General features: G+C 48.4%; 1 protein-coding gene across 2 annotated transcripts in view; it reads left to right on the forward strand.

Annotated features, from left to right (window-relative positions):
• Positions 1-2,381: 2,381 nt before the first annotated feature.
• CLPB (ClpB family mitochondrial disaggregase) overlaps positions 2,382-17,765 on the forward strand; it is a 136,137-nt gene continuing 120,753 nt past the window's right edge. The window contains exons 1-2 of one of the 2 annotated variants that reach the window (XM_019744405.2): positions 2,382-2,864; positions 6,607-6,658. In XM_019744405.2, the coding sequence (XP_019599964.1) occupies positions 2,462-2,864; positions 6,607-6,658 (455 nt within the window). In that variant the 5' untranslated portion in view covers positions 2,382-2,461. The remainder of the gene's footprint in view (positions 2,865-6,606; positions 6,659-17,765) is intronic. The other variant, XM_074335827.1, reaches the window with a different exon arrangement.

The following is a 17,765-nucleotide window of genomic DNA, read 5'->3' on the forward strand; positions in this document are numbered from 1 at the left end:
CAGAAGCCTATATGAGGTATGATCAAAAGATACAGTGAATGTTTAGACAAAAAAATTATTACAGTAAAGGACACATTGTCACTAATCTCCCTCAAATACTCCCCCTCATTTCGAAAACACTTATACCATCATTCTTGCCACTTTCTAAAGCAGTTCTAGAAGTCCTCTTTCATGAGTGTCTTTAGTTGCATTGTTGTGGCTGCCTCCATGTCCTGAATTGATTCAAAACCTTTACCTTTCATGGTCATTTTGACTTTGGGGAAGAGCCAGAAGTCGCATGGTGCCAGATCTTGAGAATAATGTGGATGAGGACCCACAATAAAGATTTTATTTGACAGAAATTGCCGTACCAGAAGTGATGTGTGACACGGAGCATTGTCACGATGGAGGATGAAGTAAAGACACTCATGAAAGAGGACTTCCAGAACTGCTTCAGAAAGTAGGGTAACTGGAACCTCATATAAATCCCTGCTCTCTGAGCAGAACAAAAGGAAGTCATCCTGAGTTGAAGATCTTTTAAAATGTTAGTGATGTGACCTGGAGGTTTTTGAATTGGCTATTGATGATCTAGAATTCACTCTGAGGCCTGGCTGATGCTAATGGATATTCCCATGCTCTCCTACTACTTCCCACTCAGCCAGACATGATCGTTTAACCTCTTAGTACTCCCTACCAGATGCTGATACTGATTCAACCCTGCCTTGTACTCTTGATGGATACTGTTTGTGAGAATCAAATGAGAGAATCAATGGGTATGTGCTTTGAAAATTATGCAGTGCTAAGTAAACTGAAGGGCCTTGGAATGTGTCTGCTCAGAGACCGCTTTTTCTGCTCTGACCAACCTAAAATTGAGAGGCAGAAGTATTCTAAAAATACAGGGAGGGTGAGGTTATTATAGTGAATAGAGTGGCTAAAGCTAAAAAGACAGGATATCCTGGAAATCTCTTAAGATTCGAAATGCTTTGTCTATTGAGTAATTTTAATATATTTATTCATTTATTCAATGGTTATTTCATGAGTGCCTTATGAAGGGATGAAGAAGTGAGAAGCTCCATCCCTGCCCTCAAGAAGTTTAAAGTGGGGAATCCCAGGCATCCATCACTAGAGTAGGGAATATGATAGCTGCCATTTCTTGAAGACCTACTGTGAGCGAGGAACAGTGGTGGTTACATATTAGCTTATTTAATACAGGTCTACATATTATCTCATTTAATGCCAGCAGTCATCTTGAAGGTAGGTACTAACAATGAGGTAAAGACATTTGTCCAAGATTACAGTCATGATTGAAATCTAGGTCTGCCTGCACTCTAAAACTCATATTCATTCCCCCACGCTACTAAGGTGAGAGTAATCTATTCACTGACTAAATACTTCTTGAGTACTTCTTTTTGTTCCACACATTATTCTGTCTGCTAGCGACATCACAGTGAAAAAACAAAGGCCCTGTCTCATAGGGTTCATGCTCTACTAGAGAAAGACACTAAACAAAACAAATAAAATTTCAGTATGTCAGCTGTTAAGTTCTGTGAAGAAAAATTAGACAGGATAAAAAGAATAGGGGAAGGGAGATTGCTACTGTAAAAAGAATGATCAGGGAAGGCTCTGATAACGTGAAGTTTGAGCGGAGACCTACAGGAAGTGCGGGAACAGGAGAAAGGACTGACATGAAGAAGAGCTTCCTCCTTTGCCTGCTTATGGATTAAGAGGGGGCGGGATAGGGGTGCAGGTGTTTATGGACTCAGAGTCAGAAAACTTGACCTTTATTTGATTTATTGACAAATCGCTTCACCTTTGAGCCTCGATTCCCTTCCCTGAAGATGGGAATAAGAGTCCTTGCCCAGCTGCCCGCACGCAGCTGCCATGAGGATGAGACAGCCCACGGGAAGCTCTTTGAAAATAACACAAGTGAGAAAGCAAGACCAGGAGTCAGTTTTTCAACCGAAAGGAAGTCTGTGTAGGAAAATAAAAGGAATTCCTATTTCAGGTGCACCAATTACCCTAGACATCGTTGTGAAAAACTGTCTCAGGCTTAAAAGAGAAATAGTCTAAAAGAAATAAGCATAGGTTTCATAATAGGCCTCTGCAGAAGATCCCTGTTTAATTTACACTACTCAGAAACTCAGTCGCGTGTTTTAACTTGATCAGGGATTCGCATCTTAATCGCCACGCCCCACCTTGTCATTTGCCTTCTTGCTACGCCCTCCCCCCGAACTCCATTTCCCAACATGCCCCGGCTTCCTGTAAAGCGGCAGTCATTGTGACGCGAGTTCCACAGTTTTCTGGGAATTGTAGTTTATTCGTTCTTCAGCTGCGGAAAGCTCTGGGGCTGTGGACTACCACTCCCGTGAGGTAGTGCGTAATTCCACCCCGTTCGCGGCGTCTTCGAACGCGCCGCGGCAGCCATGTTGGACGTGTCCAGCACAGGGGCCGGCACCAGGGGCTTATCGGAGCAGCTGTCACGATGCTGGGATCCCTGGTGTTGTGGAGAACAGCGCTGGCGCCGCGGCTCCTCCTCCAGCTGCTCAGGTCCCCATCGCTCCGGAGCCATGGAGGTCCCTCCCGCCGGACTGTGACCATCGGGGGCTGCGGGGAGCCACAGTGGCTGAGGAACACCATCGGAGGGCGCCCTGGAACATCGCTGGCCTTGCTCACCCGAGGAGGGGCAGCCACCAGGGGGCGCCAGGGAGGACGCACCGAGACCCAGTGCCTTGCAGCCGCCACATGGGGACACCTTCCTAGCCTGGAAGAAACACTCCCAGGACACGACAGCTGTAACGGGGTCCCCAACAGGGCCGGACTGGGCATATGGGCCTTGGCCACGGCTCTGGTGGTTCACTGTTACAGCAAGAACTCGTCCAACAAGGGTGATTATCGGAGCAGTATGGGTTCTAGGAGGGAGAGGCTGGAGAGGCGGGAGGAGTGTCCTGACTATCCTTGGAGGGTGGGAGTTACTCATAGATTTAGAACACCAGAATCTCATTCCTGGAGGGACCCAGACATCATCTAGTCACAGGGGTAGAGTTTCCACTGTAGATCTTAGTGCCTCTGAGTTGTATAATTTCCCATCATAAATCAGCTTCTCTTCTTTGGGCATCACTATGTCCATCTGTACAATGGGAGCATTGGACTAAATATCTAAAATTAGAGCATGGTCCTTTTATGCGCTAATATTTTGTCTGGTCCCGTTCTTCTGAGCGGTGAGGAAACTGCGGTGTGTTTTAAGGGCAACCGCTAGATGGTTTAGAAAAGTTTATCCCTAAGGTGGCCTAAGAAAGGAAAAAAAGACTTGGTTTCAATCCCATCTTTGCCACCGCTCATCCCTTGCTCTCTGGCTTCAGTTTCCAACTTATACAGTGAAGGATAATTTCTCATTATTCTCACAGTGCTGTTATTTTGACTCCTCTTGTAGTTCAGCCTCCTGGGTCTGTCCATCAGACTCTCTGGGTTTTGCTGTGCCTGATCTCAGGCGTGAAGTGATTTTGCAATATGGGGCCATTGGCAGGAGAAGGAAGACTAGAAGTTGGCTCTGTAGAGACCCAAAGCAACTATGGAGGCTGGTTGACCCAGGATGGCATCTCACCTGGGTGCATGAAGCTGAGCAGGGACTGGGAGAGCGGGCAGAGAGCCAGATTTCTGGCCTCCATGAGTCCAACCACTCAGGTTCTCAGTTGTTCCTTCAGTGGGGAGACTGAGGCATGGTGTTCACAGAGTCCATGCATCTCAAGCTTTAAGACTTTGGAACAAGAGGGGGGACTGCCTTGACATTTGTTTATTCAGCAGCTGTAAGGAAAGGCTTTGGACTGGGAGTAAGGGCAACTGGGATCTTGTTTTGGTTACTTCTGACTCCTATTGACTTTAAACTCTTGCTTCTCACTGGCCCTGTTTCCTTATCTACAAAATGAGGATGTTGAAATAGAGACTCTAAGGGCTCTTCTAGCTTAGGCACGCTATGATTCTATAACTTGCAGCATTTTGTGTGTGTCCTGTTTGGGGCTAGTTGTGGAACTCCTAACTTAACACAGAGTTAGTTAGGGGGACCGTGCAGGCAGAAGACAGTGCAGGCAGTTAGGCCCGTGGGTCTGGTGAGTGGTCTGTGTGTAGTTGGGGCATCACAGAGCCAACCGGAAAACTATCCTGGAAGATTGGAGACCCCCTGATGGGGAATTTGAACTTGAGTTCTGAAGGATGAGGCAAGAGATGAAAAGGCCTCATTATGGCCTTCCTGAGAACAGGGAGTGCATCTTTTCTTTCTTTAATTAAACCTTCACATTGTCCATCATAGTGTCTGGAACGTAGTAGCAAAGGCTTCAGGGAACAAAGATATGGGAGCCACAGGCCAGCACGGTGCGTGCAATGGCTAGCAGAGTGGCCAGCCTGGTTGGAGAATGGGGGTCTTTGGGATGAGGTGAGAGTAGATGGAGGGGGGTCTGGATGTCAAGCAGGAGGGTTTGGAATTTCTCCTGTAGGCAGTGAAGAGCCATGGAAAATTCATGAGCTCAGGGAATGTCACGAGCCAGTATATTTAGATGGATTGGGGGAGGTATCCAAGGTCTTGCCTTAGAGGTTCTTGGGGGCTCTGGACTGGACTTTGTGGCAGGTGAACCCCAGCAAGGGGACTAGGATCTATTTACCAAAACAGATAATGACTGAAACCGTGACCATTTTTGACCCTTCTGACTTGCTAGCTACCCTGTCCCCTGATTTGGAGTTGTAAGCTCAGGCCCAGTGCAGTGTGGTAGAAATTGTGCTCTTTAGGAGCCAGTAGGCCCTGTTCTAAACTCCTTTCTTGCTCCCTCTGTGACCTTGTAGAAGCCACTTCCTTTTGCAGAAAGAGGGAACAGTGGATCCAGGGATCTCTGAGGAATGCTTGTTCCCATTCCAGCCGGGTGCTGCTGGGTGCGTGCTTGGAGAACAATTGGGGGAAGATAACCAGGAAGGACCTGGCCCTGGCCGGGAAGTGGGGTGAAGGCATTAACGTTTGACCCACAGAACTGGTTTGCATATGCTTGATAAGGTGGCAGTCTTATCCCTGTTATACCGGTAAGGAAACTGAGGCTGAGGCCGTTAGGTGGGTTGGCCAGGTCATGCAGCAAGTAAGTGGCAGGTCTGGGATGGGAGCCCGGGTCTGTCTCCACAGCCTCTCTTTCTAACCTGCTCGTGCTTCCTCTCATGTTTCACTGGATGAGTCTCTTGGCTGGACTGAGAACTCTCTGAGGCAAAGCAGGACGTGAGTCTGTCCAGTGGTCAACAGTGGTCCAGCTCTGAACCAGGCTGGGCACACAGGGCTCCGTGAGCACTTGGTATTAACTACAGTGGTACCTCGGTTTTCGAATGTAATCCGTTCCGGAAGACCATTCAAGTTCTGAAACGTTTGAAAACTGAGGCGCGATTTCCCCATAGAAAGTAATGCAAAGTGGATTAAACCATTCCAGACCTTTAAAATCAACCCCTAAAACAGCAATTTAGCATGAATTTTACTATCTAATGATACCATAGATCCATAAAATTTACGGCGTTCATAAACCGAAGTGTTCATCAACGGAGACATTCGAAAACAGAGGTGGTACTGTAAAAAAATTGTGCTTCTGCTGTTGTCTTTTGAGATTTCTGAGTCGGGCAGTTTTTCTTTGTGGCCACAAGGTGGTGCCAACAGCCTGCAGGGTAGGCCAGGCTTAGCGTTTCTGCCAGGTGATTCCTGAGGGATCCGAACCCTCTATTTTGTGTCTCGCTGCGCTGGGCTTGGCACTGGGGAGTTTGCAGATTTTTACGCCATCATTTCATCTCCTCAGTAGTCTTGAGAGCCTGTCAGGGCAAGGATTGTTGTTGCCACTAGATTATAGTCATGGAAGCTGGGATTGAGAGGAAAAGGGGCTGCTGCAGCCCTTGGTAAGTAGGGCGGACGGTGTCGGAGCCAAGTCTGTGACTCCTGGTCCTGGCTGTCTCTCCTCTCAGAGCGGTCCACACCCCTGCCTGCTCCTCCCTGTCCTGTCTGGGCTTGTGACCTGTGACATCAAGATTCAAAAGTAGGCTGAGAAAGGAATTGGGGGAGAAAGGGGGGCTAGGTAGAGGAGTGACGAATAACAACGGCAGTCATGGAAAACACACACAGCTTTAGAGCTCATGGAGCGTGAAGGAGTTCACACACAGCATTTACCGTCGGCAACACGTGGTGCCAGCACTGTACCGGGTTCACCGTGGTGACAGGAGTTCAGAGTTCGGGCTCTATCATAGGAAGATGGGGAGGCCTCATTAACGGGATACCAGGTCGGCAGGGGTGTAGCCCTCTCTTCCCTTAACAGGCCTCCCTCGTTTTATTGCACATCACTTTGTGCAGTAAAATCACAACAAATGTTGTGTTGTTTACACATTGAAGGCAAGACCCTCCACCAGCAAAAAGATTAGGGCTCATTTTATTGCAAGTCTCACTTTTGTGGTCTGGCACCGAACCCACAATATCTCCAGGGTACGCCTGCATCTTGGCACCGTTTCCCTTGTTAAAACCCATGTTTCTGAAGTGCCTCCACCTCTGCCGTCATACTGGGCCCTCTAAGCTGCCTGCGGGGCCGTCCTGGCCAGGGATCTGACCAGTGCCCCGTCTCTCTTCAGATGCAGCCCTGATGGAAGCTGCTCGCGCCAACAATGTCCAGGAGGTCAGCAGGTGAGTGTCAAGCCCCAGGCCTTGCTGTCCCCCTGGAGGGGCTGAGTGGGTGAGCGCCTTTCTCTGATGATGACTGCCTTGGAGGAAATCCTCACTAAGCTGGCAACTGAGCCCCGTAGTCACAGAGTCGCCTGGGCTCCCTGGGTGAGCCCTGTGTCACCTTCTTTTTTTTTTTGCCCCCGGACACCTCTGGATCCTTCCACTGCTTTTTCCTTCACGGGGCATGGTTTGCAGTCCCCTCCACATCCTGTGGGTTCGTCACTGAATCTTCCAGTTTGTTCTTGTTTCTTTGCTTGTTGCCCGGATGGGGTGCAGGCGGGCACCCCTGGAGAGGCTTAGGGATTTGGGAGGGAGCTGGAAGAGACCTTCCTGCCAGGTCTGCGGGGGCTAGAAGGACCTGCCTGCAGGCCCGGAGTGCCCATGCTGGGCTCCTGCCCAGGGGCTGACTGCATTCCTCAATTCTCCCTGGCTCAGCGGGGCCCCTTATGACCACTGGCTGGTTGGATCTAAGACTTGTTTTTGGGCAGGGGCAGGACTCAGTCGGGACCCAGCCTGGTCCCAGGGGCAGGACGGATGCTCAGACTGGGGCCAGCATAGGGCATCAGTATGGGATATTGGTTAGGGGCAGAGGTTTTGTTCTTGGTGAAACCAGGGGTCCCCACTAGTCCTAATCTTGCCCCTTTTTGGCCTGTTGTAGAGAGCTGGATGGCCACAGGACACTCCCCTGGCCCTGCTACCCCGCCCACATTGTAGATAAGAAGTCGGGGCTTTGGGGTGGCTGGCCTGCACCCAGACTGCACACCCTCGGTGCTCTTCCCCACTCCAACTGCCTAAACCTACAAGAAAGTGTTGAGAGGCAGCTGCAGCCCCCACCAAGACATACTGCTTTGATTCCCTTTCATTTTATCTGCAGCGTTATTATTGATTCTCAAGGGTGCTTTTGAGTATTAATGTTCAAGGCTTAGTTTTTAATAAACCACTTTTGGAAGTATGGGCTGGGAGTTGTTTCGTAGCCTAATAAATATGATAGAGCAATAGTTTAATAAACATGCGATGATGCATCTTAAAAACCCAGCGCAGATGTCAGCTTGTTGTTATAAGAGCCATTCATAACTGCAGGCTGCGCGTGGCATCTTCATGTCCCCAGAAGCACACGCCTCGCTTCCTTCTGCTGCAGTACGAGGGCGTGAGGGGGCGAGACTGGCTGGGCCCCATCCTCGGAGGCCTTTGCTGACCCTGGAATCACCTGTTGGTAACGGCTAAGGGCCGCCAGGCTGCTGCTTTCCTCTGCTAGCCCAGTGTAGGCAGTACATTTGCAGAGTGGCAAGGCTGTGAGTCCACCTTTCTATCACCAAGAGAGGCTGAGTTTAGCCTATTCCATTAGCCCCTCACGTGTTGATTATTTTAGCTCTTTCAAATACACGTTTTTCTAATAGCAGTTAAAAACCTGCCCAAAGAATAGAGAAAATTATTGAATTGATAGTGTGTGTGTGACTCACAACATTCATTCTTGTCTGCGTGGCCAGGGTCTGCAGAGGCTTTCACGTGTGTGTTCCCGGTTTCTAGCCTGTTGGTTTCCTGCCTCCTCTGTCCCATCTCTCGGGCGTGATGACTCAGTCAGAATCTCCCTTCACCCCTTGTGAGGGAGTCAGAGATGAACCAGACACAGACCGAGCCCATCAGCATGCCATCCTGCCCCCTGAAGCAATGAGCAAGGAACAGGCTGAGCAGAGGCGGGGGCAGAAGATGTTGGCTGCTGGGCCGGTGTCATGTCGCTGCTGCCGAGGTGGCCCTTGTGCAGAGTTGCAGGGTTCGTGGAAATAGAAGGCGATTTGGGAGAAGCTGGAATGTGCAGGTTCTGGAATGCCCACACAGGAGTTCTTCAGAGCATTGGGGAGAGTGAGAGGTTTTTGAGCAGTGAAATTGCCCCGTTAGGGTCATTCAGAAGGTGAAGGATGAGCTAAATTGGGGAAAGGCTGAAGGCAGATCTGTCGAGAGGCTGTTTCAGTAAAGACAAATTTAAGGTAACGAAGGCCTGAAGAAGGAGATCCTTCCTCCTCACCCAAAACAGTTCTTGCTTCTGAATGAATGAGTGGCCCTGCTAGGCACCAGAGGGAGGGATGTGTAACCTTGGCTCTGGTTTCAAGGAAACAGACATGAAACCTACCAAGTACAGTTCTTCCTCCTAACAGAGCTAGGCCTAGCGCTGCGGGTGGGGAGAGTCTGACCGTCCTTGCTGGAAGGAAACCTGCTTGAATTCCTATGGAAGGTCCTCATTCAGCCTTTCTACGCCCTAGACTCTGCATAGGTGCTTCATGCTGCTCTGAATTTCTTCCTCCGTGTGTCCTGGCCCTTAGCTTTGCCCAACAGACTTGCCTATAGCAGGATAGAGTCCCATTCTCAAAAAAATTATAATAGTAACTTACACATAATTTACACATGGTTGGGTCACCATGTGTGTGATCAGTGTTTGGAGTAAAACTCAGACCTGGCAAGTAATACTGCCCTCTCCCCTTTCCCCCCGCCCTCCCGGGCTCTGTGCTGTGTGTGTCTCTACCTGGATGTCTGCCTATCCTCCCCAGCCCCAGAGCCTTGGGAGAGGCCAGGGCAGCAGGCTGAGCTCTCCTTCTCAGAGGGGAGGTGCTTCATTCACCTCTCGAAGGGCACTCTGGAATCTGCAGGTCCTGGGGGCTCCACGCACGCTGCCCTCGTCTCTGCGCCTCACCTGCTTCAGTCCTCCCAGCCTCCCAGGCTCAGCGCCAGTGCTGTGTCCCTTGTGACGCCTTCCTGACTCCTCCGCACTGGGTGTGATCGCCCCTTCCTGTGCCCTGCTGCTCCTCCCTTCTGGTCTGGGAGGGTATGAGTGTCATCTAGGGAGGGCTGTGCCAGCCTGTGGAAGGACAGGAATCCTTATCCAGGAGCAAAGTTGGAAGGCAGGTGAGAGAAGCAGGCTGAACATCAACAGGAAAACCAGCAGGGTTCACACGCTACCCGAATCAGGAAGAGGTCAGGCATCCAACAGAGTATGAGATGATGGAGCCCAAAGCTCCGGACAGCGCCCTGATGTGTGCGCACTGTTGACCTGCTCTTTGTGGCATCGGTAACTAACTGGTTTGGACCTGCCCGGCTAAAGGGGCAGGGTCGGACTTGCCCCCTGCCACGGCCTGTTCTTTCCATTAAGAAACCCGGGGGCTGGGCTTCATCTTTACCCACTAGACTGTGTTTCTCCCCAGGACAGGGACACAGGCTGGCTCCTGGCATCTCTTCCTCTGTTCTCCAGCACAACAGAACTTGGGGAAAGTTACTTCTTACTGACTTTTCAGCAAGCAGGAAGCGGGTAGTCCACAGTCTTATTTCTGTACTTCCATGGCCTGTATCAGAGGGAGGCTGGGTCCCTTCCACTTCCCTTCCTTCTCTCCTCCTTTCTCCCTGTGTGGCATCTATTTCCTTCTCTCTCCCCCATGGCACTTAAACTTCATTAGAGTGTGCACCTCTTCAGGAGGGGACACCCGTCCTGCCTCGCCGGTCCACCTGTCAGCAGCACGAGCAGGTGGCCCCGCACCTGGGCCCAATCCAAAGCGCAGCCTGGCTTCTGGATTCAGGAACCACTCACCCGAAACCAGGGCGCAGGGCAGACAAGGCACATCTGTCCAGGCTCCGGCTGAGCCGCATGAGGAGCTGTCAGGGCGAGGAGGAGTGAGGCCTCCTGTTCTCCAGTGGAGATCACGTTTCCCTTAGAGCAAACTTGAGTGAAAGACAACACCCCTCCCCATTTCCCTTCTCCCAGTGGGGAGCCGGGGCCTTCTGCAGAGTGCTTAACTCAGTTGTTCATCAGCCGAAACCTTTTCTAATGAAGGAAGCCTGGTCTGAAACCTGGACTTCAGACTGCCTGCCCTTTCTCTCCTGGATTCATTTGTTCATTTGACAAAAATTTCCTGAGCACCTGTCATGCTGGGTCCTATGCTTGGCACAGGGGACACCTGACTAGGTGAGATTCCTATCCAAGGTGGCGTCTGTGGAAGACAGTGCTGAGAGACAAGAGCCTAGAACGTGCCCCTCACCAACTTGGGGGACCAGGGAGTGTCCTAGAGGACATGGCACCCAATTAAAGTCTTAAAATACCAGTCGGGCTTAGCAGATAGAAGGGGAGGGCGTTCTAGGCAAAGGGGACAGCGTGCGTGGTAGCACCAAAACAAACACAGCCTAGGGTATGTGGTGGGGAGGGGGCAGCTACATAGTGTTCAGCGTTGCGGGGTCCCAGTCTGAGGCTAGAAGGGCCTGGAGATAGGTAAGGGCCTGGTCATAGAGGACATTGTCCGTTTGTCCCACAGTGATCGTCTGTCCAGCCTGTCCTCTCTGCCTAGCCCTGAGCTGATTTTCTGTTGGTGGCTACGCAACGAGGAAGGAGAAGTTCCTACCCCGGAGGAACCTACAACCCCTTCCCCAGGTGAAGAGGGAGCCCAGTCAGAAACAGAACCAGCAGAACCAGGTACAGCCTGCCTAACCTCTGTGAGCCTAAGGAACACGGATGATACCACTAATGCACAGACTGGAGTGCTTATGATTAATAGTAAAATTAGGACTTTGCTCAGCCAGTATGTATGAGCGCTTATTAGGAGCTTGGCCTCGGGCTGGTGCTGGAGGTGCCGTGGTGAACACAACCGGCACGGCCCCTGCCCACGTGGCACGTAAAGTCTAACTGGGAGCCAGATGACTAATTATGTAATTATAATTAGTACTTGAAAATGAGTTCAGTTTGTCTTCCAACAATGGTGCTGGGACAACTGAATATCCGTATGCAAAAAATACAGTTGGAGTCCGACCTCACTCATACACAGAAGTTAACTCCAAATGGATTATAGACCTAAATGTAAGAGCTAAAACTATAAAACTCTTAGAAGAAGACATAGTAGATCTTAGTGACCTTGAGTTAGACACAGACTTCTTAGATGTGGCACCAGAAGTACAAGAAACCAAAGGAAAAAAATAAATAAATTGGACTTAATCAAAATTAAAAACTTTTGTGTTCAAGGGACACTTTCAAGAGAGTGAAAAACTCTGCCACAGAATGGGAGAAAATATTTGGAAGTCATAATATCTAATAAGAGATTTGTATCGACAATATATAAAGAATTCTTAAAACTCAACAATAAAAAAGAACCCAATTTAAAAATGGACAAAGGATCTGAATAGACATTTCTCGAAGGAGATACTCAGATGATGAATAAGCACGTGAAAAAGATACTTACCATCATTAGTCATTAGGGAAATGCTAATCAAAACCACAATGAGCTGCCACTTCATCCCCATTAAGATGTTATAATCAGAAAGACAGGTACTCAAGTGTCACGAGGATGTGGAGAGATTGAAACCCTCATGTACTACTGGTGGGGTGTGAAATGGTGCAGCTGCTTTAGAAATCAGTGTGCATTCTCTCAAGATGTTAAACACAGTTACCTGATGACCCAGCAAGCCTACTCCTAGGTATATACGTCAGAGAACTGAAAACATGTACATGAATGTACTACGTGATGTAGCCCAAAGAGGGGAACAACCTCATAGTACATTAACTGATGATAAATCAAAATGTAGCCATTCAGTGAAATATTGTTCATCAATATAAAGGAATGAAGTTCTGTTACAAAGGACCACATCTATGATTCTGTTTATATAAAATATCAAGGTAGACAAATCCATAGAGACAGAAAGTAGGTTGGTGATGACAAGGACCGGAGAGGTTGGGGTTGGGAGGGACAGCTGATGGGTCCCCGGTTTCTTTTTGGGGTGATGGAAATGTACTGGAGTTAGTCGTCAGGGTTGCACAACTGTGTACTAAAAACAATTGAGTTGTACACTTTGGGTGGGTGGATTGTATGGAGTGTGAATGATACCTACAACTTTTTAAAAAAGTGAAGTACAAGACACTTGGGAATCTAACCTTGAGTATGCGAGGGGTGGAGGTCGGGGTATGTATCAGTAAGGGAAGCATCTGAGTATGTGAGATTGAAGTGAACTCTGAAGGATGAAGAGAAAGGTGGAAGAACATTCAGTTAGAGGGTACAGTAGGTGGAAGGCTCTGAGTCGAGAAAAGATGTGAAGTCGAGGAATGGAGAGAAGCCAGTATGGACTCTAGAAAGCACGGGGGAAAGCGGTATGAAATGGCGAGTTAAGCGAGGCCCGCGCCACACTGGGTCTGTGTGCCACGTTAATGATGCTGAGTTTTACTAAGAGCAGTGGGCTGCCACTGAAGAATGTTAAGACTTTGTATGAGAGAGGGAGGGACACGGTGACATGATCTAGATCGATAATTTTAGAAGCTCACTGGTTGCTCCGTGGAGACAAGATTGATAGAGAGCCATGCTGGAAGCAGGAAGACTGGTTGAAAGCGACTGGAGTCGTCCAGGTGAGAGAAGATGACAGGAGGTGACAGGAACTGAGACGTCAGTAGCAGAGATGGAGGAAGTAAAGCTAGAGGACCTGGTGATGGGTAGGAAAGAACATTATCAGTGCCTGACACGTAGTAGGTACGCAATCAGTGAATGTTGGATGAATGAATAGAATTGGCTCTGGCTGATGAGGGAGAAGAAGGTGTTAAGAATGAATTTCCGTTTTCTGGCTTCATCAGCTGCCTAGATGCTGCCGCCAGTTCACCAAGATGAAGATGCTAGAGGAGGAGGCTGGGGAAGCAGATGATGAGTTCAGGTTTGAACGCGCTGAATTTCACATGCCGGTGAGATACTCAGGTGGAGACGTCAAGCCGGCAGTTGAATGTATGGGTCTTTTTTACTCTTCCCGCTCTGCATACCACGCTGCCTCTCAAACTCTCCATCAGTTTAGAGATTGTTTAGGTTTCTGGTTTTAGAAAACAAAGGACTTCATACCAGCTCAAATTTCTTCACTAGGTGCCTTTGGAAAAAAGCCTGATTTGGCTTGCAGTTCAGGAAAGAAGAGCTTGTGTCATGTTGAGGGCTGAACACATTTGTTTTAGATTTGCATCGACGGTTTGGTTCTTGTCCCCAGATGCTCCAGCTTGGGGCTCGAGGCACTTGCTGTCCGCGTGCCAGGATGAAGGTGTCCAGAATGTGCTTAGCTACAGCACAGGTAAATGCTCTGCACATTGATCCAGGGATTTTATCTAATTAACAGAAACCCGGGCTGGTAAATACGTCTGGCTGTCTCGGGGCCTCAGAGAGGCTGTCTGTTTATCGATTGTTGTATCATTGTTGCTGGACATAAGGATGGAATCAGAGCAACCGAAACATCCAGCTCTCTTAACCAGCAAATATGTAAATGTCTCTGTGTCTTGAGTGGATTGAAACAAAAGTGTTAAATTAAAAATAAAAAAAAAAGTGTTATCTTAGACCAAAGGTTAAGGCCTAACTGGCATCACTCTTGTAATGTGATGCTTGTCTGGAGAGCTCCCTGCGATCCCCACACTGTTGATTTGAATGCCTGGGTGTGACCCACACAGGCTTTGTGAATGCTACGGTGTTGGAAGGCAGCATAAAGTTACAGAAAGAACACAAGATTTTTAGGATTAGAAGACCTGGGTTCCACTTCTGAGACCGTTACTGACTGACTCTGGGACCCTTAATAAGTTTTAGAAACTCCTTTCTGAGTCTTCGTTTCCAAGTCTTGTTAATGGGGTTCTCACTGAGACCTTTCAAATGCAGTTCCCCGTGTTAAGCTCTGCAGAGAAAACTGAATCCTTCCGGAAGGATCCAGGTCACACACTGAAACACCGGGGCTTGCTCAAGTGGGCCTTCACCAGACAAGCAGTTCTGCGGAGTGGCCCTGGGCCTGGCACCTTTCCTGACGTGTGTGACTGGTTGAGTCCTTGTTTGCTTGCTCCCTGGTGATGGAAGGCACTCGGGGAAGATGGGATTAGCGGCTTTTTCTGAACTTTGCGGGTAGGTGAGTTGTAGAAGCAGCCAGCCAACTACCCGGAAGCCCAGCAAAGTCAGGCGGTTGGCCAAGCCCAGGGGCAGAAAACAGCAGGACCTACTGGGTGGCGTGTGGGGAGGAGGCATGTCCCTGAAGGGGGGCCTCGCCCTGGGACTGAGCCTCTAGTTGGCCCTACTGCTTCTTGACTACGTGGCCTTGGGTTAGTGGTCCCTTAACTTCCTCAGTGATTTTGACTGTGAAGTATCTTTGATGATACCTGTCAGACCACCTTCCCAGGAGCTTGTGAGCCAGCTCAAGGCAGGTGAACTCTTGTTTAGAAAGAGGCTCATCCTTTGGTTCATCAGAGTCACATCTTTCAAGGAACCTTTCCTAACCCCCCAGGTACCTGCCCGTTCCCATAGCACCTGTGCTTCCTGTAATAGCACCACCCTCGGGTGGGATGGATCATGTTCCCTTGTCTGTCTGTCTGTCTGTCTGTCTCTCTCTCTCTCTCTCTCTCTCAATACTGTGAGTTTTGGAGGTGTCAGACCATCACTGTTGTTCATCACTGTTCGTGTAAATCCTTAACAAATACTTATTGAATATTGTATAAGTGTTTCGTAAATGGTAAGAGTTAGGCAGATTTTAGTAGTTATTTACAGTTGTAATAAACCTGTAAACAGAGGACTGCCTCCCTTTGGAAAAGTAAAATAAAAATGGAGAATTAGTTCAATCATTTATTCATTCAACAAATAGTGCCTACTATATGCTGCTTCCTAACGTCAGGCCCTGATGGATCAGTAGCAAGCCAGAAACATGTCCAGGCCTCACCTCATGGAGTTTAAAGCGCAGTCAGACATTGTCAAATGTGAAATTACAGCTGTGACAAATGCTGCAAAGGGACAGTACAGAGAATCCTAAGCGTGTCAAATAGATTTCTTTTTGTCAGGGGAAGCTTCCCAAAGGAAGCTGGAGCTGTGAAGTGAACGAGGACAGCAGTTAACCTGGGTGAAGAAGGTGAGAAGAGCTTTCCTGGCAGAGAAACTTTTATTGACAGACCCTATGGAAGGAGAAACAATGGCAAATGTGAAGGACGGAAAAAGGGTGATGGGACTGTAGCTCAGGGCAGGTGCCCGGAGCCTAGAGACTAAGCAGAAGTATCAGGTCCTGGGAGGCCGTAAGCGCTGTGTCTTCATTCTAACAGCAGTGGCAGCTGAGTTGGGGTTTAGGGGGCACTGGGAGGGGATTGATGGGATGGTCAGCAACCATTCTGATTGCAGAGAAACATTAGGATCCAGCCTGTGTGTGCCACACTCTTGGGCACCGATCCAGCCACTCAGGCAGTGAGGCCACAAAGCTGCAGTCCCCCGGGACCCCACAGCAGGGGCAGCTGTCAGGCTCTGCCTCCCTGCCACCATTGCTGCTGCTGCTGGAGGATCCCAGCTCAGTCGCGGCCGTAATGCAAATCCTATCCGTATGGCTGGGACCAGTTGGATTTTTTTCTCCATAGAATTTTCCTGGACACTGAGGAACAGAAAAAGGCAAGAGAATTTAAAACATCAAGCTACTGTGTTCCCGGGCTTACAGTTTCCCCTTTAGCGGCTTGCGTCCCAGGTCTCGCCCTGTCCCTGTCCTGTGAGAAGCCTTCTCAGAAAAATCTCACTTTTGAGGTTTGAGGTTCTTCTACATCTAGCTTCTTTCCTGCTCCTCCCTTCCAAGTAGGGGTCCCAAGCCCAGAGTCGTCCTAGGGCAGTAAGTAGTTCTCTCCTGTGACTGTCCGTGGGTCTGCACCAGAGGCTTTCTTGTCACTGGCAGGCGTCCCTGTGGTAAGTAAGGACTTGGGAGTCTGAGAAGACAGGCTGGAGTCCCAGCTGTGCCGTGTTAGCGCCATGACTTTGGTCAGGTTGCCTGACCTCTAGCCCTAGCGTCTTCATCTGCAGTGGGATGGTGACTGACCTGCTTCACACCATTGTGAATATTAAATGAGAAAAACCACTTAGTGGTCTACCTAGCACACACTGAGTGCTGACATTGTAGGTGTGGTTAGTGAGTGTTATTAATGACACAAGGTTTTTGCCCCCTCATTAGCAAAATAAATTAAGGTAATGGAGAGAATTTTCTGGATATTCAATTTTTACCCTCCACAGTTTTCTTGAACTCTTAGTGTGGCCCCTCCAGACTGACGGATACAAGGTAAATGTATATTAAGTGGAGCAAAGAACCACACAGCTTATTATGGTTAGTTTTACTACTTTTTTTAAAGAACCCACATATATTCAGAATTTTGTTTAATACTTATAGCATATTTCTTTAGTAACAATTTTTAGTATATTATATACTGGGGGTGCCAGAAAAATGTATACACATGACTTGTATTCATCTTTTGTTATCAGTATATATTATTACAATTTTAATACAGTTTTTTCCTTTCTTAAAATGTGTATACATTTTTTGGCACCCTCTATATTTTTGTATATGTATGTTATAAAATATGTAAATATTCTAAAGAAAATTTTAATGAAATTGTTAAATATTACTACTAGTGGCTGGTATTTATTGAATGCCTTTTCTGTGGCAGGCATTATGTGAGGCTTTAGTCACTAAATCCTTACCACTATGCAAGTAATTAGCCCCATTTCACAGATGATGAAACAAATTCTGTTTGCGTAAGTAATTTGCCCAAAGGTGCCGACTTGGAAGTGCCCGCCACTTCATTTTACAGGTGAGGAGGTTGTGAGGCCCGAAGCAGAGAGAGGCTTGCCCCGATTAGTTTCCTCTCATTGCTCTTCCAGGCTCAGGGAGATGTTTTCTAGCTAAAGGAAGAACCATTTCTGTCTGCCTTACTGCGAGTTCACAAGGTTCCTGAAGATTAACTACCAAATCCAGATCCCTTATCCCTCTGTCTGTTTAGATCCTATTCATGCTTTATTCACTTTGCCCATCCTCTTCAGAAAGCTCACCCTCACAGATAATAATAATAGCAGTCATTTACTACTACCCTCTATGGGAGGCAGTGTACTGATACTGTATTTGTCTTCATTCGTTGCTACCCTATTGCAAAAAGGATTGTGTTATGTCCATTTTCCAGATGAGACAACTTGAGGCTCAGAGAGATTTAGTGCTTACTACCTCACAGCTAGTAAGTAGTAGGGTTTAAACTGAGGCCCACATAATCCAAAGTATGCTTTTCTCACTGCAGTTCACTGCTTGTTCTGGCCTATGT

This window comes from Rhinolophus sinicus, linkage group LG06 (genome assembly GCF_036562045.2).
Source record: "Rhinolophus sinicus isolate RSC01 linkage group LG06, ASM3656204v1, whole genome shotgun sequence".
Lineage (NCBI taxonomy): Eukaryota > Metazoa > Chordata > Mammalia > Chiroptera > Rhinolophidae > Rhinolophus > Rhinolophus sinicus.